The sequence below is a fragment of the Dromaius novaehollandiae genome, chromosome 9 (genome assembly GCF_036370855.1).
Source record: "Dromaius novaehollandiae isolate bDroNov1 chromosome 9, bDroNov1.hap1, whole genome shotgun sequence".
In the NCBI taxonomy this organism is placed as follows: domain Eukaryota; kingdom Metazoa; phylum Chordata; class Aves; order Casuariiformes; family Dromaiidae; genus Dromaius; species Dromaius novaehollandiae.
In genome coordinates this window covers 31361828-31383726 of record NC_088106.1, presented here as the reverse complement: position 1 = coordinate 31383726, position 21899 = coordinate 31361828, and the positions used below count along the sequence as shown (strand labels likewise).

The following is a 21899-nucleotide window of genomic DNA, read 5'->3' as shown; positions in this document are numbered from 1 at the left end:
CGCAGGACTCTCCCTCCCAGAAGCCCTCGCGCGCACGCCCTCGCCCTCCTCCTCCCGCCGCGCCCCCGCCCGTTGCCTGCCGGGCCTTGTAGTCCGCGGGGGGCGCCTCGCCGCCTGCGGGCCGCCGCGCGGGAACTACGCCTCCCAGGAGGCAGCGCGGCGCGGCCGCCTCCCCGCCCTCACCTCCCCCGCTGCGCGGTGCTCCTGCGCCCGGCCCTCCCCTCCCCTGCCCTCCCCTCCCTTCGCCCGGTGCTCCCGCTGCAGCCGCTGCCGAGCTCGGTGTCCCAGGGCAGCCCCGCGGCGGCGGCGCGCGCGAGGCCCGGCATGGCGCCGCGGCGGCGGGGGCGTGCGCCGCGCGGGGGCCGTAGGCCGTAGGGGCGGTGGGCTGCCCGAGTAGGTGCGGCGGGGGCCTGTGAGGGGACGCTGGGGTGGGGGTCCCCGGGGGGGCTGGTCTGGGTGGGGGGTGCCGTGCTGGGGGCCGTGGGGTGGGGGTCCCGGAGGGGGCTGTGTTGGGTGGGGGGTGCCATGCTGGGGGCCGTGGGGTGGGGGTCCCGGAGGGGGCTGTGTTGGGTGGGGGGTGCCATGCTGGGGGCACTGGGGTAGGGGTCCTTGAGGGGGCTGTGTTGGGTGGGGGGTGCCATGCTGGGGGATGCCATGCTGGGGGCACTGGGCTGGGGGTCCTTGAGGGGGCTGTGTTGGGTGGGGGGTGCCGTGCTGGGGGCACTGGGGTGGGGGTCCCGGAGGGGGCTGTGTTGGGTGGGGGGTGCCGTGCTGGGGGCACTGGGGTGGGGGTCCTTGAGGGGGCTGTGTTGGGTGGGGGGTGCCATGCTGGGGGATGCCATGCTGGGGGCACTGGGGTAGGGGTCCTTGAGGGGGCTGTGTTGGGTGGGGGGTGCCATGCTGGGGGATGCCATGCTGGGGGCACTGGGCTGGGGGTCCTTGAGGGGGCTGTGTTGGGTGGGGGGTGCCGTGCTGGGGGCACTGGGGTGGGGGTCCCGGAGGGGGCTGTGTTGGGTGGGGGGTGCCGTGCTGGGGGCACTGGGGTGGGGGTCCTTGAGGGGGCTGTGTTGGGTGGGGGGTGCCATGCTGGGGGATGCCATGCTGGGGGCACTGGGCTGGGGGTCCTTGAGGGGGCTGTGTTGGGTGGGGGGTGCCGTGCTGGGGGCACTGGGGTGGGGGCCCTGGAGGGGGCTGTGTTGGGTGGGGGGTGCCGTGCTGGGGGCCGTGGGGTGGGGGTCCCGGAGGGGGCTGTGTTGGGTGGGGGGTGCCGTGCTGGGGGCACTGGGGTGGGGGTCCCGGAGGGGGCTGTGTTGGGTGGGGGGTGCCGTGCTGGGGGCACTGGGGTGGGGGCCCTGGAGGGGGCTGTGTTGGGTGGGGGGTGCCGTGCTGGGGGCACTGGGGTGGGGGTCCCGGAGGGGGCTGTGTTGGGTGGGGGGTGCCATGCTGGGGGCCGTGGGGTGGGGGTCCCGGAGGGCCTGTGTGGGCTTGGGGGTGCCATGCTGAGGACGCTGGGGTGGGGGTCCCGGAGGATGTGTGTTGCATAGGGGGTGCCATGCTGGGTGCTCTGAGATGGGGGTCCTGGGGGGGACTGTGTTGGGCTGGGCATGCTGTGCTGGGGGCACTGGGGTGGGGGTCCTGGAGGACCTGTGTCGGGTGGGGGGTGTCATGCTGGGGGACACTGGGGTGGGGGTCTTGGAGGACCTGTGTCGGGTGGGGGGTGCCATGCTGGGGACACTGGGGTGGGGGTCCTGGAGGGCCTGTATTGGGTGGGGGTGCCATGCTGGGGGACACTGGGATAGGAGTGCCATGTTGGGGACGCTGGGGTGGGGGTCCTGGAGTGGGCTGAGGGGACCATACTGGGGAGCACTGGACTGGGAGGCAGTGCCCGGGACGGGGGGATGAGGAGGTAATGGTAGAGAAGAGGGTGCTTCCAGCTGTGTCAGCATCCGTCGTTAATGCAAGGTTCCTTGATCTGTCTGGAGGGCACGTCTGGAGAAAAATAGTGAGGTGGGCTTGGCTCCTGCAAGGAGGGGCTGGCACACTTAAGCGGGTTGATGGGGTGCAAGGAAAACTGCAGACTGAGGAGAAAAAGATGAAGGTAGTTTTGGGGGAATGAGCCAGACTCCGGGAACCTCGAGTTCGAGCTGTTGTGTTCTTACTTGTCACAGCTGACCAGTGGATGAGAAAGCATCACCTTCCCGCTGTGCTACAGTAACCCAACCTCCGTGGTTTTGCAGAAGCGGATGTCTGACCATCCTGTAGGCATGGCTCACTTAAGGGAATTTGCCAGCCAGGTAAGGGAGGATTAAAGATTTGTTTTAAACTCTTGCATCGAGAGCAAACATGACACTCCCAGCAACTAACCTTTGCCGCTTTCTCTCTCGCTTGCACATGTCTCATTGCTCCTGCTGGCTGATTGATTTCCTGTATGGAGATTCCTGTCCCAGTGTAGGGCTCCTCTCGGAGGGTGACTGCTGTTCTTAGGGGGAGAGGAATCATTGTCTCTCCGAGTATTTTTTTAGGAGAGCTAGGCCAGAAATGGGATCAGAAAAGCTATGTTTAGGCTGAGGCAGACATACTGTATTAGAAATGTTCACAATAGTAGCCTGGGAAAAATAGTGCCTGTAACCTTAATGCATGAGGGGTAGCAAAATTTGGCACCGAACATGTATCTCTTCTGAGAGAGATGTCAGTCCCGGTGGATGTGGTTAACTCCTGTTGTTGTGAGGACATTTTCCTAAGAGGACATAGAAGGATGATGTCATAACTTGGGACTCAGAACTGGACCACATTACTAGCGTTGGCTTGAATCTCGTTTCTTCTGAAATTGGTTGTCGAGTACATTTGATTATTGGCAGATGTCAATACTGAATATATATCTTTTTAAACCATGTTTTATGAGAATTTTGGCATTTTTCTGTTCTGTTCCTAGATGTAGAATTAAGCACTAAAAGCTTTAGTGGTTTGAGATGATGCTTTCTCCAAGCCTTTTCAGTATAAAATTGATTTGCAATGCATCTTGGTTTGCATGCTGCCTTTCACATAAACTGTTTCCCCAAACAGTTGAGCCTGCATGAGTCATAATACAGGGAGAGAAATGAAAGGAATAGGAGAGGACAGTCTAGTTAGGACTGGAAAAATTTGAAGTGGCTGAGTTCAGTAGCTACAAAGAAGGTTCCGCTCAAGCTTGTAGATAAGTAGGTAGGACAGTAGAGCTGAAAGAAGCTGATAAAACCAAGGAAGATAATTGTGAACAGAGTAGTAGGGAGTTAGTGAAATTGTTTGTGGATGGATTTATGTAAATACCAACAAGCTGTCAGTTTAGTTGAAATGAGCTTTTTATATTCAGCATTCACTGATAAGCTTGTCAGAGTTCCAGGGCTTTAACCTCTTAACTTATGATATAAATATCATGCATTCTCAGATTCTGTTACGCCATGACTCTCCATCTGGTCCTAGGGTAGGAAAGCAGTCTGTGTTGTCCACTGCTTGGATCTCTTCAGGAAGCCTGGATGAGACCTTGTAATCTATGCAGTTGAGGCTTGCTGGAGGGTAGTAGGAACTGTGCCGAAGTTGTGCTCACCTAAGTTTAGAGAATAGTGGGGAGGTGTTGTGAAAATCAAGAGACTATAGGACTTTGATTGGCATGTCAGAGGCTTGGCTTGACTTGGACTCCCAGCTCTGCTGATATGCTGGATTACCTTGGGCAGATCACTAAGTTGCTCTACCTTTGTGCTTCCATTTCTCTGCCTAGGTTGTTTAGGCCTTCTTTTTTTGACTGCCCTTTGCTGTGTACATACAGCACAGTGGGCCTCCAGTCTTTGTCGGGAGCTCTATCCACTGGAAGATGCATTTGCTTTACAGTATTTAAAGCTGTAAACTGAGCTCTGATTCCAGTTTTGCTGCTCCTTATGTGACCTAGAGAAAGTCTCTCAAGTTCTCTGACTCAGTAATGTTTCACTGCCTTGAAGCAAAAGAATACTATCTGTGAAGCAATTTCGCAGTCTCAAACAAATGATTATATTTATATTTCAAAGCGTTGCTCGCTACAGGAACTTAGCTCCTTAGCTATACTCCGGAAGTTCAAAACTGTCTCAGGTTCAGCTGTCAAAAAGAGTTGTGTACTAATTTCATATGGACAGGGAGGCTTTCAAATGTTTCCACATACAAAGCTGATTTCCCCAAAGAAAACATAGTGCTGTTGCAGATATCTCAGTGGGCCAAAGGTTAGTATGTAGGATACAACATGGAGAAGTGCTGGATGGGCAGCTGGGAAGGAGAAGAAGGAATGAAGGAAAGGAGGTCAGTAGCTGAGGTCCATTAAAACCAACTTCCTCCTTCAGCTGCGTGTGGCAGAGGAAAATGTGATTCAAAGGGCATTTGTTTCTATTCCCAACGTATAGCTTGTCTTCCAAGTAGTAGCTTCGAAATTAGGGTGGGTACTTTCCCTTCCTTAGTCTCTTCCCAAAGCTTGAGGGTGTCATGTCGCTGACTGCCTGTCTCTGCAGCTGGAGGTAGTCGTGCTGCCAAGCCCGCGCTCTCCCCATGAAGCAGCTGGTGTTGCTGCCAGGCTTGGCTCATAACACGCTGCGATTCTTAATTCCTGATGTCTGCGGTGAGTGGCTCCGTTTTGAAACATGGCATCGTCAGTCATGGTAGCAAACACCCGCACACCTGTCGTGGGAGAGCATCCTTCTCCCCGTTCTGCTGCTGTGAGGTTAGATGCAGGAGGGGAGCAGTGGAGCATTACTAGCAAATTGTGCTCTCCTTCCCTGTATTGTGCACTTACAACCAAGAGAGTGGTTTTTTGTGCTCTCCCACCAAAGCTCGTTCATGCCTGACTCTGAGCCATCTCTAGCGCCAGGCTGCTCTCGAAGGGGAGAAACAGCATGTGGCCTTTTGCTCCAGAACTGCTGCGTAATTGCCAGTCAAGCAAAAAGGTATGATGAGGTGAACATCCTTAAAGGCTTTGAGTTGTAGTAGGACAGAGGGCAGCAGCAGGTCAGCTAGCTCTTCTGTCTGTGGTCCGGAGCTCCACTTTGAAGACCTGGGGGGCTCTGTGAGTATGGAAGGAAATGGAAAGATCCCAAGCTGGTAAGCTCTTGCAGAGTTGGCAGGTGCTAATGAGTTTCTTTAGGCTGGCAAGCTCACTTATGCAGGTGTGAAGCATTTCATCTGGAGTCGATGACTTTCTGCTAACGAAGTTTGTCTGATCTGTTTGTGCCTGTGCAACTCTAAAATGCGGATTTGGAGCCAGGGCAATTCTTTGACAATAAGACTGGCACTGAGATCACTTGGTATTCAGAAAAGGGATAGATCCTGCTTTTTCAACTCCTCAGTGCACCGTTCTGCAGGTACAAATTTATTGGGGTGGGGCAGAATTGGGCTACACAGAACATGTTATTTTCCTCCCCTGCCCTTTCCTGTGTTAATACCCCTGAGCGTGGCAGCGTGCCTCTGCTCTTCTGATGGAGCTGTGCACTTGTGTAGCTGACATATTCCTGGCATGATTGGATCTGTTCTGCTGCCTGATTGAGTGCTAAGGCTTGTAAACCCACAGATGTGAACATTTGTTCATCCATGGTGAGTTACACTGTAGCAGCTCAAACAGGAACTGTTTTTAATGGACAAGAGCTTCTGAACAAGTATCCTGTGGATTAGCATGATTTTATCAATCTAGTTTGTCATGGAAAGTCAGGATTGCTCCCACCAAAATGCCAGCTGGTAGTGTCTTCTGCGGTGCCCACAATGTGCGGTTTCCTCTCCTTGCTGAGCCAGGTGCTTCAGGGAGATGGTCCTCTTTCTCCCCCTTCTCCCTGACGTGTGGAGTAGCAGTGCAGTGGGTCACTGTGCAAAGAAATGTTTGGGCCACCTTGCTGTAAGTTGGTCCAGAGATGGAAACTGCTCTTGGCCTTTTGTGAGTCTGGATCGGCCAGAGGGTTGTTCTCTGCTGCAGTCATTGTTCTCACGTTGTCTCCTGGCATTTCTCAAGTTCAAATCCTCTTCCTTCCCTTCCCCCCTTCCAGTCCCTGCTATGTCTCCAGTTCTTTCCATCTGTGCATTTCCCCTTCGGTCTGTTTCCAGCGTGTTTGATCAGCGTAGAGCCTGTTTGGGTGTTGCCATGGATGCACGGGGATATTTGGTTATCCTTCTGTATCTTGGATGGCATGCACGTGGAAATCCTCTTGAGTGAGCCGAGTGTAAGGCTTGTCCTTGCCTCAGCCTGGCTTAGCCCATATAGCGATGCGTTGGGCGCAGAAGGCAAACAGCCTGTAACGACTGCTTGGCTTAATCATTAAGCAGCACCTAATGCTGCTCAGTGATGGCCTGCTGCTAAAGCCTGGTGTTAGATGGAAAAATGCAGCAGCCTTGTTCTCAGATAAAATCTCTGCTCAGCTCAAGGTCCTTGCGAGGGAGTGGTCCCTCTGGATGACGTGTCTGAGGTGAGACTGCAAAGTGCTGGGTGTGGAAAACTCACTGTAACAGCTCAGCCCCTTCCTGTAGATCAGACCACATTTTCCAGATTTTTTTAAACTAGTTTTTAAGAAAGGCAGAAAATCTAATCACGCAAAGCCTTTTAATAGCACGAAGCATGAAGCAGAGCAGGACCTCTGGGTCTGCAGCTGAGCAGAATGAATTGGCATCAAAAAATGATTCTGGCTTCTTCCCTCTCTCTTCCATGTTCCTCTTAAGAAAGCGTTAATTTTGAAGCCTGACTGCTGTTAGAGAGTCAGTAATTCTCAGATGATCACCATGTTGGTAGCTTCCCAGCTGGTGTGCTTATCTAATGAGGGTAGCGTTACTTGCTTTTGCATCTGGCTGTGCCAGTCAGAGAAGTTGTTCCAGAAGAGCGAGTCTGTAGATGGAGCGTCCATCAGCTCTTCTGTCTCCTGTGGGATGGTCAGGTATCTGGGCTTCTTGCTGCTGATCTTCTGAAAGGTGGGTGGCTCCACGTGCAAACGTCTGAAGAGCGCTGGGCTGGATGCAGCCTGGGAATCAGGCTGCAGAAGAGCAGACAGTAAGCAGGGACTGGTGTTTATGTTACTGGAGTATTTCACCCTCTGAAAAAATAGGGACGAGAGTAAATGTACCACACTGTAAAATCTTTGCAGGCAGGAGAGGAAACTGGGGAAACAACCCTGAGAAGGTGTGGTGGCCTCTTCCATGCTCACTCTGCTGTTTAAAAGACAGCTGGTTTGGGGACACTTTACCTGCCTTTCTGTTCAAGTGTGAACAAGTACTTGCTAATCAAGCTGCTTTGACATTAGTTTGGTGCCTTCAATTGTGCTCCAGATCAAATCTGTCCTGTCCCAAAAGAACCGATGCTTTCTTTAGGGATGCTTGTTGACATCCTCCTTCCCAGTATCTCTCCCCTTCCTCCCCAACCAAGGTCTGTAGGGGCAGAAAGCCAGTGTAAAAGATTTCTTCAGTTCTTCTCATTTTGGGTATGCTCTGTGCTAAGGTTTTCAGCACGTGGAGACCATTTAGGATATATGAAGTTCGGGTAGATTAAACAACAGAGTGGATACATAGAGAGGGAGTTGAGATGAAAACGATGTTGTCTGGGTATGCATGATGCTCTGCAAGCTGCTCTGTGACTTATGGATTTTCTTCTCTGCCTTCTGGTTTAGCACTCCAGGGTGGACCCTGAGGAGCTGTTCACTAAGCTGGAGCGGATCGGCAAAGGATCATTTGGTGAAGTGTATAAAGGGATAGACAACCGCACGAAGGAGGTGGTTGCCATCAAGATCATTGATCTGGAGGAAGCCGAGGATGAAATTGAGGACATTCAGCAGGAGATTACCGTGCTCAGCCAGTGTGATAGTCCCTACATCACCCGGTACTATGGCTCCTACCTGAAGGTAGGAGACACTGCTGAGGGGCAAAGCGATGGCAATTCCCTTGCCAGCAGTTTGGGGGTGGGGCAGGGCTCTGTACGGATGCCGCAGATGATAAATTGGGTACCTTTCCCCACTATGAGGTTCACTGTGGCAGCAAGAACGGTAATGGCTTTGCCCACCACATTAGTGTGGTTTTAATATGAGACTGAGCTTTAACACACTTGCAAAGCACATGGAGATGAGATGTTCAGCTCAATGCAGCCCCAAGAACAGGGCAGTTTGGATAGAAAATCTTCCATTGAAGGGACTGGCCCCTGCCCAGTGTGACCGTTCTTGAAAGAAAGTTTGTGGAATGCTTTTTGGAAATACTGCAGTTTTTAAGGTGGTATCACTGATGGCTTTATGTCTCTGGGAGGATCTAGACTGTCTCTGGAAAGAAGAGGACCTTGAAGCTGTATTTTTGATCTTGTGATTGTGTGATGCTAGTTCTTTCCCAGCCTTTTTTTCCTCCTGGATATAACCTGTCACCAGTAACTTTTGGGAGCCTGGCACATGGAGATCTTTCTTGCTAGGAAGGGGGAGTAGCCTGTTCTCAGGGGAAAGGCTCCTATCTCTGGTTTCTAGTGGGAGCTCTGAGCACACTCCAGCAGAGCCCAGCTTTCCCAGAGCTCCTCAGCATGAAATACTGCTGCCCAAAAGCTGAGCTGCCGGCTATGCAGTGCTGTTCGTGTTGTCTCTGCCTTGGAAAGGCTGCCCGTCAGCTGGTTATTTCCAGCGGATGGCTTGAAACATCTCAGCCTGTTTCACTTCCACTGCAGGCTAGGCTGAAGGACGGTGCAAGGCAGCACCTGCAAATGCCTGCCAGGGACTGGAGCCCTCTTGCACTAGTCACTGCCTTGCAGGGGTGCAGGAGCCAGGGAAGAGTGTACTGAGGGGCTGAAGAAACAATCAAAAGAGGGTCAGAGTCTTTAGAGGAGTGCTGGGACAAATGAGGTGGCATCTCTTCCACTGAGAACAGGGTTGGGAATCCTTAATGGAGGCCGTTAGTGATGATCAGAAGCAGCATTTGCATGCCTGCTGCTGGAGGTGTATGTAATGCTGGGTCAGGAGCAAAGCAATTCTTAGGCTTTTGGGATCCTGATGATTCTTCACATATTTTTCAAAGGCCATAATGTATTTTCTCAGCCGTCTAATGAAAACATCAAGAAAACTGTGGTTTCATGGACCGGCTGCGTATCTCTTATCAGGACTTTGTGAACCTCAGTCTGGGAATCCCTTTGGGAGTAAGAGAGTGTTTTGCTGATCCTTCTTTCAAGTTGGCAGCCCTGTTACTGAGATCAAAGGCTGAAAAGCTCCCGTGTCATCCCTGGTGTTGACAAGCTAGAGATATGCTAGATGGGTTGGAGTGATGTTGCACAGCTCTAACCTGCGAATGTGCTTATCTCTGTGGGCTGTGAAGTCTGGTGCCTGTAGTGGCACCAAGCTTACCCAGATAAAACTGGAGACTGAGAGAAATGTAGTGGGACGAGTCCCCTGTTGCAGTGCTGTGTCAGCAGGAAGACAGACAGCTGGGAGCTCCCTCCTTAAGCTGTAGGATGCAGCACCTCTCTGATCTGTCTTGTACAAGGCCACTCATGCATCTTGCTGCCTTTCGGGTGTGGTTTAACTTTTCTGCCTGCTTTTATTTTTGTCTTTGCTCTTAACTTGTGTTCTTGCTTGCAGGGCACTAAACTGTGGATAATCATGGAGTACCTGGGAGGAGGCTCGGCCCTGGATTTGGTAAGTACTTGGTAAGCTCTGGTCGCCCCAGAATGTGGGCTGGAGCCTTGATTTGTGAAATGCCCGTAAGCTAGACATTCATTTGCCACATGCCATCTTTCTGACAGCCCTACGCCTGAAGGGTAGGCAGTGCAGGACAGACATGCTGCTTATTTGTATCCCAGGACAGAGGAAATGCTTGCACTGAGCTCAGCTCTCAGAGCTCTCTTGTCCACTGTGCTCGGCTGCCTTACGAGAGAAAGAGCCAGTGAACTGAAATGTGACGGCAGCCAGTTGTTTTTGAGCAGTGCAAATCCATATCTCGCCTAAGATCTAACCAAAGATCTGTCCCCACAAAGAGTTTGCAGTGTTGCTTGGTGCCTCTATAGCGTTGAGTTCAGCAGGGCCCTGGTCTGCGACCAGGGTTTCCAAGTGCTTGGTAACACAAATGATGTCTAACGAGCCACCTCACATTTTAAGGAAATACAAATGCAAAATAAACAAAGCTTATTTGCCAAAGTCTGCTGTGCTACATTTTTTTAGCATGGATTGTGCTTTCCTCCTTGTGACAATAAAGCGTTTTTTTTCCAGAGCAGTAACTAAGGGCCCGTAGTGGAAACTGTTGAGCCTGCACTGGCTTAGAGGAAGGGTGTAGTAGGGGCCTGTCATCAGCAGAAGTCATCTCAGTGTCAGAGCCTTAATTATTGCACTGAGAAGGCTGGACTTGTTTAGAGTAGAACTGATTAAAAGGAGAAAAGCCTTGATACTAATACCCTGTTACTCCACAACCAGAGGGTGGAAGCCCTCTCTGCGCTGTTGCGGTGGCTGAAATTCAGCTTGTGGTTGCAAAGAGGCTTGAGCAGGAGAAGTTCTGTTTGCCAGTATATTTCCAGGACAAAGCAAGAGATGAGCTGCTGTTGGTGGGGCATGGTTGATGTGTGTGTGGCAGGGGGGTACAGGAAGCCTTTAATAACTGAAAAGAAAATCCCCCAAAGTTTTTTCCATTTAAAAATGTAAAGCCCAGTGTTCTGCTTGCAGAGTAACGTGCACCACGCTGGTGTAGCAGGTGCTTCCTGCAGTGTCTGATGTGCTTGACAAAAATTTCCCAGTAACAAACGGAGAGGCTGGGAAATCTAAGGCGTCAGTCACCCTTTAAGTCAACTTTCTGCCCTTTTTCAGCTAAAGCCTGGACCCCTGGAAGAGACTTACATAGCTACTATCCTGAGGGAAATTCTAAAGGGCTTGGACTATCTACACTCTGAGAGGAAGATCCACAGGGACATCAAGGGTAAGAGTAGAGACCTCAGTCCTTTTTCTTGTAAGGAATGTTCCAAACATGCCTTGAAGTATTATACAGGAATAGTCTGAAGGGTTTCGAAGACTGCTTTTCCTGTAATGCATTGGGTTGCCTGCTTCTGAATCTAGAACTGTTCATTTTATTGCAACTCATGTTTTTGATGTTTTTAGTCTAGGTTATGGGGTAGCAGTAAGGATCTATAGCTCTTCTTTGGCATTTGTAGTTTGAATAGATAGAGGGATAGAGCAAAGGAGTTAGCAGATGGCACCCTCACACATCTGCTGACTCCCCTTGGTTGTGCCTGGACATTTGCTTTAGTGTGCTGGACCTCAAGGCTGGTTAGACACAACTTGCCTACAACTTATTGTGACTGCGAGCTGTCCTCATGCAGGGTTTACAGTCCTAGAAAATCAGGGCAGCTCGTGTCGTCTTATCCTGCTACTGATTTTTATAGCCACTGGCTCTGTGCAGTGCAGAGAGACCTGGCCTCTGCCTCCCAAAGAGCAGTCTCGCTCCAAGCAAAATGGAACAGGGGGAAGCAGGAGGACAGTGCTGTGAAGGTGTGGCCAGTGTTGGATACTGACTGCTGTAACCCTCTGCGGGAGGTGATGTGAGCAAGGAGAGCAAAGAGACTTCATGCAGGGAGACATGTAGAAAGGAGTCTGTTGAAGATGTGTGACTGCAAGAAAAATTTCTAGTGCTAGCTGTGCAGGCCTGTTGACTGGCAGCACTCTGTGGAAATGCTGAATGTTTCCAGGTAGCGTCTCTCTGAGGATGAAAAGTCCTGTAAAAATAAGTCTGAGCAATGCTGCTCTCTTAAGCTGAGTTAGCAGGAACCAGTTCAAGACCAGGAGTTCTGAGCTCTTTAGAAGGGTCTGCTGTTTAATCTGTACTGAATGCTGCTCCAAAAGAAATTGAGACCTTTTGAGGTATCTTGGGCTGAAATCCTCTCTTCTTGTGAAGTGACCAGGAATTCACTTCACAGCTAGTCCTTGCTACTACCCCACAAGTATTCCCCTTCTCCTGATCCAGCCAACTGCATGAACTTGGTCTGTGTTACCTGACAGAGGTCAGAGCATGGGAATGAGTCTGAAGCTGGAAATCCAAGCTAAGGGTTTTCATGAAGCAAAGGGGATGTCACGGAGAGGTCCCTCCTCAGGGTTCAGTTCCATGTGGGTTGCAGGTAGTTTAGAAACCAGTGTACTTACACTCATTTGTGTGAACAGCTGCCAACGTACTGCTTTCGGAACAAGGAGATGTGAAACTGGCTGACTTCGGAGTGGCCGGACAGTTGACAGACACCCAGATCAAGAGAAACACTTTTGTTGGGACTCCATTCTGGATGGCACCAGAGGTCATCAAACAGTCTGCTTATGACTTCAAGGTGAGCTGGGAGCAGGAGAAAAGTAGTTACTTGATGCTACTATAAACTAAACAGTGCTAGGATTAATACGGAGGTTGGAGATGCTTGTTGCAAGAATGGTATTTTCCTATTATGGTTCAGGGTCTGCGGGGAAGTTTGTCTATTAGACGTAAACACCTTATCTGATTTTATGTTAATAGGCTCTTCTGCTATATCACATTTTGTGCTTTCGTGTTGCAGAATTGCTCCTTGCTGTCCTCTGCAGTCACTGTTCTTGCTCCTTTCTCAGGCAGACATCTGGTCCCTTGGAATTACAGCCATTGAACTAGCAAAGGGAGAGCCCCCAAATTCTGACTTGCATCCTATGAGGGTTCTCTTCCTGATCCCCAAAAATAACCCTCCGACACTTGAGGGACACCACAGCAAGCCCTTCAAGGAGTTTGTGGAAGCCTGCCTCAATAAGGATCCTAGATTTGTGAGTATTGCTGTCCACCTCTGAATTTGGGTAGCATATTGCAGAGGCCAAAGATTCCTTAGCAGAAAGACCTCTTGGTGCAAGGCTGCTGGAGAGAAAGCAGTACTGTGTTTGCAGAATGGAAGGGTGAGCCTGGCAAGAATTAAAGGCGGTGCACTTGTGTGTTTAGTACATAGACAGTGCCATGTGTAGCATGCTTTCCTTATTTGCTCCAGAGGCCGACAGCTAAAGAGTTGCTAAAGCACAAGTTCATCACACGCTACACCAAGAAAACCTCATTCCTAATGGAACTGATTGACCGATTCAAGCGCTGGAAGTCAGAGGGCCATGGAGAGGATTCCAGTTCTGGTGATTCTGACATGTATGTACACATGCTGCATGGAGGGGTGCCCGGCTGCACTCTGCACCCTGCGTAGCCTGCTGCAAGCAGTTTAGGTCCTTTTCCCCAGCTGGGTGGGAGATCTTATGTCAGGACAGGGAGACCTGTGACATCTGCTTGTGAGAGTAAAGGACTGCTGCCTGAAGAAATAGCTTGTTACCTCTTGTTCACTGGGACCTGGAACTCTATTCTAGTCTCCCCTGTGGAGCCTCTTTGAGCATAAGGAATCAAAAATACTCATAAGAAACATCTGGTCTGTGCATCACAAATAAAAGAAGGCCCTTATTGCCTGTATTTTATGCACAGTGTAATGCGTTGCCTTCCATAGAGCTACAGGCTCTAGTAACAGTTGTGAATGTGGGTTCATACACATTCATGTGTAGAGAGCTTCACTACTGATGTGGAAGATAATGAGACTATGAGACTCAGGTGAGGAGAAGGCACTTCTATTACTGTTTGTTGCCAGGCTAGTATCACAGAGCTTTGCTTTATCTATAGTGGTGGAGACTCAAGTGACAAATGATTCTGGGAACACCTTAAAAAAGCCTGACTCTTGAAACCGTGAGCTTGGGATCTTGAAATTCTCATAATTTTAACTAGCAGTTGAAACGGCACTCAAGCTGGGTAGAGCAGAAAGTATTGTCCTTGGTAGTTGTAGTGAATGGGAATGTAGTCTAGTTCTCGGCTCAGATCTGTGTGGTGTTTCATATGGGCTCTAGACTAGAATGGTTTCTCTTTAGGACTTTCTTCTGGGGTAGGGAAGGGCCTGGAGCCCTGTGGTGATATGATGATCATGTGAGGGAGAGCTTGTGAATATGAGAATGCATAGCTAAAACATCCAGTGTGTGGAGCTGATGCTTTGCCTTGACCTCCCCCTTTGTGTTTCCAGTGATGGAGACACAGAAGATGGAGACCAGGGTCCAATCTGGACATTCCCACCAACTATTCGCCCCAACTCCTTGGGCAAACTGCACAAAGGAATGGCTCTTCATGGTTCCCAAAAGGTCAGTTTGCCATCTGTTCCTTCAAAAGAGACTGAACTAACACAAGCTTGAGGGTCTTGGGATAGCTGCCAGACACTCATGTTCTATCTAAAAGTGACTTTAGTCTGGTATCGAGAGCTAGTGCCCCAGAGCTGCCTCTTCCACATTCATGGGGTACTGCTAGCTGTGGCTTTCCTGAGACCTGGCTGAGGGCGCTGCGATCGAGGTGCTGTGAAATTATCAAAAGTTTAGTACCTCGTGTGCCCTGGGAGCCTTTGCCTGTGCTTGTAACTCCTTTGCGTGTTACTTTCTAGCCTACTGAGCCCATCAAGAGGCAACCACGGTCGCAGTGTCTCTCCACACTTGTTCACCCAGTCTTTGGGGAGGTGAGTAGGACCTTCTTGCTGTCTGCAGTGGTTGGAGATGAAGAGGGACTTGGCATGGATTTGCGAATGGGAAGGATTCTGAGAAGGGACTTGGGGCGAGGCACCTGGTAGGCTTAAGGGACTGTAAAGTGCTTGTGTCTCCGTTCAGAAGTCTATGCAGTATGATCAGAAAGTGAATATGTTCCCGGAGCTCCCTCTCCAAAACACTTGTGTTCCTGGAAGCGTAGTGTTGCTGTGTTGTCTTCAGGCGAGAACGAGATACAGGAATACCCGCTTATCATCTGTGTCTTAGGCTTGCTAATGCCTGGGCAACACTGGACTTCCTCCGTCCCTGAGCTTGCCTGTCGCTGCGCATGCTCCCTGCTCTGGTGCCGTCTGCAGCTCCTCCCTGCTGTATGCAGCAGAGTCGCTGAGGAGAGATCTTTCTTGCCGTAGATGGGTTAGATCCGCAGTTGGCTTTGGCAATTACCTGGCCATCTTTTTCATTTATAGATGTCTGTTATTGCTAGCATGACGAGGCTAAAGAATTGGCTACATATGACCTGTAGAAAGTAGACAGAAAACAAGCTTGGAAAATCCAGCCTGTTTCCCTGCCTTGTATTCTAGGTGGGGATGAGGAGTTAGTTTTCAAAACTACTGTTATTGGTGAGATAGTGTTGGTATTAGCAGAGAACTGAATTGTCTTTCCAGCCTGATGACATTTTAAGGGAGGAGATGACGACAATCATAAGAGGCTATGGGCTTTGGTGGTTGTTTCCAGCAGGAGAGCAGGAAAGGAGGTTCTGCTTGGGAAGAAGCAGCTTATGCAGACACTGTGTGTCAGGATCCTCTGCACTTTTCCTTAGGGTGCTGGGTCACAGAGACCCTTTCTCTGATGCTGCTCTGGGGGAGACCAACCACAGGCCTGTGCTTCTTCAAGATGGTCTCTGGACTTAAACTCTTCTCTCAGGTCTAGTGCTACGTGGAGGGAGGATTTACTGCTGCAGTGCCAACAGCAGAAGTTATTCTGAAAACCACACATTTAATGCTCTTTAGACAGGATTGCTTTGTAAATTGAGAATTTGGCTACCTGGCCCCTTCTGTGCTTCTCTGGACTTGAGGTCCAGAGATCGGTGCATGCAGGCAGGTCTCATAGGCCTATACCTATGAGATAAAGATGGATAAGGGTATTGCTAGTTCCTGATGCAGACGGTCTGTTCATGCTGCATGAGCCTTGGCTTCTGGGCTTTGGTCCTTTCTGGTTAGGAGCCTTCTGGGGAGAGGATGCTCAGAGCTGTGGGCCCGTTAAGTCAATGAGCGTGTCTTTGGGCCTCTCCTTAGCAACTTGCTGTGCCAGTTCTAGGCATGAAGCAATGTTTGGGGCAGGGGGGAGCTTTCATTTCTGCTAGCTTGACTCACCTGCCCCAGATATGCTGACCCTTCTTTCCTTCAATTAGAGTTCCCTGCTGGCTCTGCTGACCCCACTTACATGATCAGGTGCAGAGGAGGTTCTGAGCAGTTACAGAAATAACCTGTGCTTCTGAGCAGAGCAGTGGGTTTGGAGAACATTTTTCTCCGCATCCTGCAGGAAAGCTACCTCGCTGCCTGTTGCACATGTTCTTTCCAGTTCCAGAGTTTCCTGTCAGCAGCAGGCTTTCTCCTTCTCACTGTTGTATTAGGGGCTCTTGAATGTGCTCAGATTTGATCACCGCTTTCCATAAGAGGGCTGGAGCTGGGCTTTATGAATCGAGGTCTTAGTGAGATGCTGTTTCCAGTCTTTTATGTGCCTTCTCCGCATGTGCATTATTGGATGTTAATATTGCAAGTGACCCATGCAGGAGTACAGGTGTGGGCAATTACGCAGCTCCGGAAACCTGTCTCTTCTCTTGCTGGGGAAGAAAGGAGAGGCTCTGGGTAAGGTATTTGGACCTGTAGGACTAAGTAGTGAATAAAAGTCAACCCTTAAAGCTTTGTACAGTATCCAGTGAATCTTGCTAAACTCCAGAAAGCTCCTCCACAGTGGAAAGCAGCAGGATGACACAAACTGCTCACATCATGGGCTATTGGACTAACTAAAGGTTGGTGGCTCGCCATCAAAGGATGGTGATAAACTAGTGACTGACTTGTAGGACGGACTCCATGCCTCATTTTGCTTCCGTGAAGCAGGCAGTCTGTGATCAGGTAGAGGTCAAAGCAAATCCTTGGTGTTGGTGTCACGACTATTTTTGGCCTGAGCAATCTGCGTCCTTGGTGCGCAGTTGAGTTGCCCTTCATCCCCCCTGCCACTTCTGAACGAACAGAGAAGCATGCGAGCTGCTTACGCAGCTGAGGCTTTGTGCTAGCGAGCAATAACCCCGCTGAAGAGGCAGCAGCGCGGGGACGGTTCCAGCTGGGGATCAGCATTCGCATTGTCCCGCGTCCTGCTGCGGCAGAGAAGGTGAATTCAAACAACACGAAGCCTGAGTCTAGAATCGCAGACAAAGACCTGCGAGGCTTGGGTAAAGCCCCTTAATCAGTCTAGCCTAATGGGAGCTTAATTGAACTGGACAGCGGTTAGCTGGCAGACACTGCTTGTTCAACAGAAGGCTTTGCTTTTTGTGCAGCTCAGTGCTTAATGGTGCCTGCTAAGGAAGAAGCTGCAGCACTGAGCCACTTGAGCGAAGGAGGTGGGGAAATGTAAGCAGACCCGCAGTGGCAGAGGCCCAGTCGGAGCATGCTGACAACAAGAGATGCAAAGAGGCTTTTCATCTAGGTCTGATGCTATGTTCAGAGGTCTTGGTGTGTGGGCTTCGTTCCCCTTTTCCGCCTGGGGAAAGCTCCCTCTTGGGGATGACGCTGTGGTGGAGGCCTGGTGGCAGAGGGCCTGTAGTATGGCAGCAGTCTCCCTCTGCCTTCAAGCAGCTCAAACTTTTTTTTTCTTTTTTTTTTTTTTTTTTCTGGTGGCTGTTAAAAGTGGTGGTGAGCAAATCCCAGTGTTATGATATTTTCTGCCCTACCGGTCTGGAAGCCTGCTATGTGTGTGTGAGGGTGCTAAGCTATTCTTAGCAACAGAGATGACTGTGCTGGTTCAGCTACAGCTGCAGGAGATCTCTTTGTTCTGCTGCTACTTTTGGATTTTCAGGGCTGTTGATCCATTACTATCATTTAGGTTGTTTGAGAGTATATTAAGGACTATAAATGTTAACTAGTACCCAGAGAAAGCCTGAAATCCAGACACTGGACTTCCATCTTCCCAACCTACAAAAAGAGCCCTGATTTTTATATTTTTAGGAGGAGTGTTGTTGCTCTCCTGCATACTTGTGGTATCCTGCTAAAAAGGAAAGGGACTTGATCTCTGTGCTGCACTGCATGACTGGCGCTTTCTGCAGTGAGATGAGGAGCTAATGCCGTGTTTCTGGGTTGCAGCTTAAAGACAAGCACAAGCAGACTGGAGGCAATGTGGGAGCTATGGAGGAGCTGGAAAATGCCTTCAGCTTGGCTGAGGAGTCCTGCCCAGGCATCTCTGACAAACTGATAGCACACATGGTGGAGCGGGTACAAAGGTGAGTGTTCCCTACGTTGCGAGCTGGGGTGGAGCTGGCAGTGAACTGAACCATTGCCATACTGCGCAGCTATCTTAAAGGTTGGTACTGAGCGGTCAAGACACCCAGAATATGAATACTGATGATGGCTGATCTAATAGTCCTTAAGTCTTTTTTTTTAACTGCTTTTCATCTAGCAGAAGCGGTTCTTCCTGCCCTCAGAAACCCTTTCTTACGCTAAACAGGTTTCTATAGCGTAGGGGAATGTTACAGAGCACAGAAAGATGCTGCTACCTACCTTCAACCTTACATATGACATCTTGGTTGTCCCATTACCTGGGTAGTGGGCAGTATGCAAAATGTCACTGGGATCACCTCTGGACTAGACAGTATCTGTTTCATTGCAAGGAATGTGCTTTAAAGCACGACTTGCAACCAGTTGCTTTGCTTACCCAGGATCAGGTAGCAGGTACTTAATAATAAATCAGTGAAGGAGTATAGTCCAGTATAATGAAGTTCTCTGCTGCTTAACAGGTACTACATCAAACTTAGCTCCGCTGCTGGCACCAAGTTCAGTGAAATCTGTGTAGTGCAGATGACAATGTCAGATCCTGCTCACAAGTTTATCGGGCTTTATTTAACGCTAATTCAGCTTCATCCCCATCACAGCTCTTAGCAGGCCATTCTGAATCTTCCCCTTTCCTCACCAGTCAAGAAACTTTACTTCCAGCCTCCTGACCCGTGAGGGGCCAGATGTTAAGTGTTCTGCTGTTTGTGACCAAAGGAGCCATTCTGTTCTCCAGTTGCCAACGTAAATACAACTCCGTCTTTACACCCTTGAACCAGGGCTTTCTAAGCATCTATTTTTGATGGCTGAAAGCTGGCTTAGTTTGTGTCTTGTAGCTAAAGTGGCAATCTGATGCTATCAAGCAAAAGGAAACCTTAGATATTAAGGACAAAAAATGCTGGCCATCCTTAATGACTTAGTAGCAGAAGGCCTCAAAGCTTTCAAGCAAATATGCTAGGGGTCTCTTTAGATCCCTGATCTAATAATCACTCAAAGCAGGAAAGAGAACGTTCCTGGCTGCCTGACAGAGATCGCAGAACTTGTGCTGGTGTCTCCTGCAAAGGTTTTTATCCTCTCGCTGAGTGAGAGATACTCGCACGGATGTGCTTTGGGTGACTCCCTGGATGACTGCAGCACAGCTGTTTAAACGAGTATCATTTGTTTCTAGCAGCCTAGAAATAACACTACCAGACAATGCATAAGCTCAAGGGACTGACACCGTTCTTTGGAGGTTTGTTTCTTGCTATAGAACGCTAATGCTCAAAACTTCTTGTTAGCCTGTCCTAAACTTGCATCGTAAAGGCACGGAGAAAGCAATGCCTTCTCGGCTGGTTTTCCTTTCAGAGACTTACAACTGTATCTAGAAAACTGAGAGTGGGAGTAGGGGAAAACACATCCAGACTTGCCTCTTCATCAGCAGGCGTGCTGGTTGGTACGGTGCACGTAGGCGGTCTTTCAGGGTGAGGACGCAGATGGATAGCAGCAACCACTTCCACTCGTTCTGCTTTCTTGCAGGTTTTCACACAGTCGGAACCACCTGACTTCTGCCCGCTGACACATACATTCCCTGCTGCTGTTTTGAGGGGGGAGAAGGATTTTTTTTTTTTCTGGCTTCATAAGAACTACATAAGAACCCAGACCACCATCTGCTGTTGGATGTAACATTGTGTTACGGACTCCAGGACATTTCAGAGCCTTCATATACACGTGTTTCCATGATAACCCAGGGTGGGGTTTGCAATGCAAGTACAATTTAGACCTTTTGCAGAGCCCAAGATGGGCGGTCTAATTGTTTTTACAATGTACTCAATGCAGTTTTTAATTGTTTCCCTATGGATGTATCCATTTTGGCTTGGTTTGATTCACAGCTTATTATAGGTAAATGCCTGGCTGCTGGAAAAGAGGAAGAGTCTCTTCTATTCAGATATGTTTCAAAGGCAAGTCTGATGGGTTTAGCCGTCTGCCCTTTCCAAAGAAGTGTTTGTGAGCAGTAATGTGCAAGTGAGGTATGTCTGCAAGCTCTCCACGCACTACAGCCTCTGGGAAAGTTAGAGCAGCACTCTAATTGTTCGAGAGGATTGTTTCAACGCCTTCACACACTAGTAAAGAAAAGCTTTCAACTACAGCAGCAGTGAAGCTAAAACGTGTAGCTTGCTGCTGGTCTCTCCTAGCTTGTCATTTCACAGGAGGATGGGTTTGCTGACTGTGCTTCCTTTTTGGCTTTGGGACATCATTTTCTATTAGGCCTTGGTTCATCTAATTCAGGCTACAGCAACATTTGCCTTGAGTCAGGACGGCCGGGCAAGGCAAAGTGGTCGTGTTCTGGTTTGGAAGGGCTGAGGAGCGGATAGGGTTCCTTTCCTTGTTGCTTTCTGCATCCGAAGTGGCCAGATCTGTGGCTTCTGGCAGCCCTGGTCTCTAAGCTGAGCAGCCATCCCACTGTTTGGTCAGATGTCGCTGAAGGGTTTAAAAAAGGGGAGGGGAAGGGGGAATAACACAACCAAAGGCACTGACAGGGCTTCAGTTCTTCAAAAGGCAGTTCTACATTTCATAGAAGTTTTTTGAGGCAAAAAAACCCCTGTCTTCTACAGGAAGATTAAAAATTAGATGGCAAACAGCAGTGGTGTCCATGTGTCACGGTTTGGGTAGCGAAACCACACTAGGTGCCCATCCCCTTCCTCTCAGCTTTCCCATACTGGCTCTTCTCTTGGTTTGGGAGCTGAACTCCCTGAAGCCAGGGCGTTGCTCCAGTTGCCAAGGTGTGTTGTTGCTTGCTAGCAGAGAGATTAAAGCATCTACTGATGTGTTGCCTGCTTAAGGTATTCCAGTGGAGCCATCCCAACTAGCTTTGCTTTCTGTATAGTACTAGTTTCTCAAGCAAATCTTTAATTCAGGTTAATGTGCAGATCTTAAATCTATACTTTAAAGGTCTAGAAAAACAGACGTAGGATCATAACTTCTGACAGTGAGTTGCTCAGAGAACTCTCTAACTGTAAAGATATTACCATTAAGTCAGCAAGATTTTAGACACCCAGCGCCTTCTGTCTGGGTGTTTGTGAATGATGTGGCTCACCCAAAAGCCACTGAGAACAAAAGTGAGAGCTGTTCAGCATTTTTTAAAAGATAGGCCACTTTGTTCGTGACCAAGGTTTGGGGGGTTTTTTTGTTTTTTTTTTTTTGTTTTTTTGTTTTTTGGTGGGTTTTTTTTTTTTTTGGTACTTTGATTCAGACCTGCAGCTTGTAAGTGCTGGGCTCAAAGGGAGCATTCGTTCCACCATCCCAGTCTACTACGGTCACTTTAGCTTATGCCTCCCCTTTACCCTTCCTCTGCGATGTATAAATATAGGCTCAGCAAACACGCTGGACTTGTCTGGTAGAGAACAGGTTTCGCCTAGCTAGAGAGCAGTTGTGGTGTTTCTCTGGGTAGCGTGAGAGCTATCAGCGCCTGTATTTATGGAAAAACAGAACAACCTCTCTTTTCTTCCCTCCCCCCCCCCCGCCCTGCTCAGGAGAAGGAGTCAGCATATAGATGGGACACTTACAGAGGTGGGAGGCAGAGGCTGCAGTCTAGCAGAAAGGCAGCTGAAAGGTTCCTGCTGCTTTTTAAAGTTGTTGTTCATGACGGTAGCAAATTGTGTCAATAAGGTACCTTGTATTATTATTATTCACGTGCACTGCAGTGTAACAAGTAAAGTTTTTAAAGGAAACAATCCCCACGAACCTTCCTTCAGTATTCAAAGCAACGATGGTTTTAGTTTTTAAAAACATTGAAAGGGAACTGCCACTTTCAATAAAGTTAACAAATCAAATGAGGTTTGCGTAACTCATTATTACTAGGGAAATAATGTTT

General features: G+C 49.4%; 1 protein-coding gene across 2 annotated transcripts; it reads left to right on the top strand.

The window, feature by feature from the left end:
- Positions 1-202: 202 nt before the first annotated feature.
- Positions 203-21861, top strand: STK25 (serine/threonine kinase 25). Of its 2 annotated transcripts, none has more exons than XM_064517121.1 (12): positions 203-393; positions 2169-2294; positions 7632-7862; positions 9564-9620; positions 10779-10887; positions 12123-12280; positions 12549-12734; positions 12950-13095; positions 14003-14117; positions 14411-14482; positions 17867-18003; positions 19565-21861. In XM_064517121.1, the coding sequence occupies exons 2-12, from the start codon at positions 2244-2246 to the stop codon at positions 19602-19604; spliced, it is 1302 nt and encodes a 433-aa protein (XP_064373191.1). In that variant the 5' UTR covers positions 203-393; positions 2169-2243; the 3' UTR covers positions 19605-21861. The 2 variants fall into 2 exon arrangements, with proteins under 2 accessions (XP_064373191.1, XP_064373192.1); XM_064517122.1 differs by having other exon boundaries at positions 203-397.
- Positions 21862-21899: the final 38 nt, after the last annotated feature.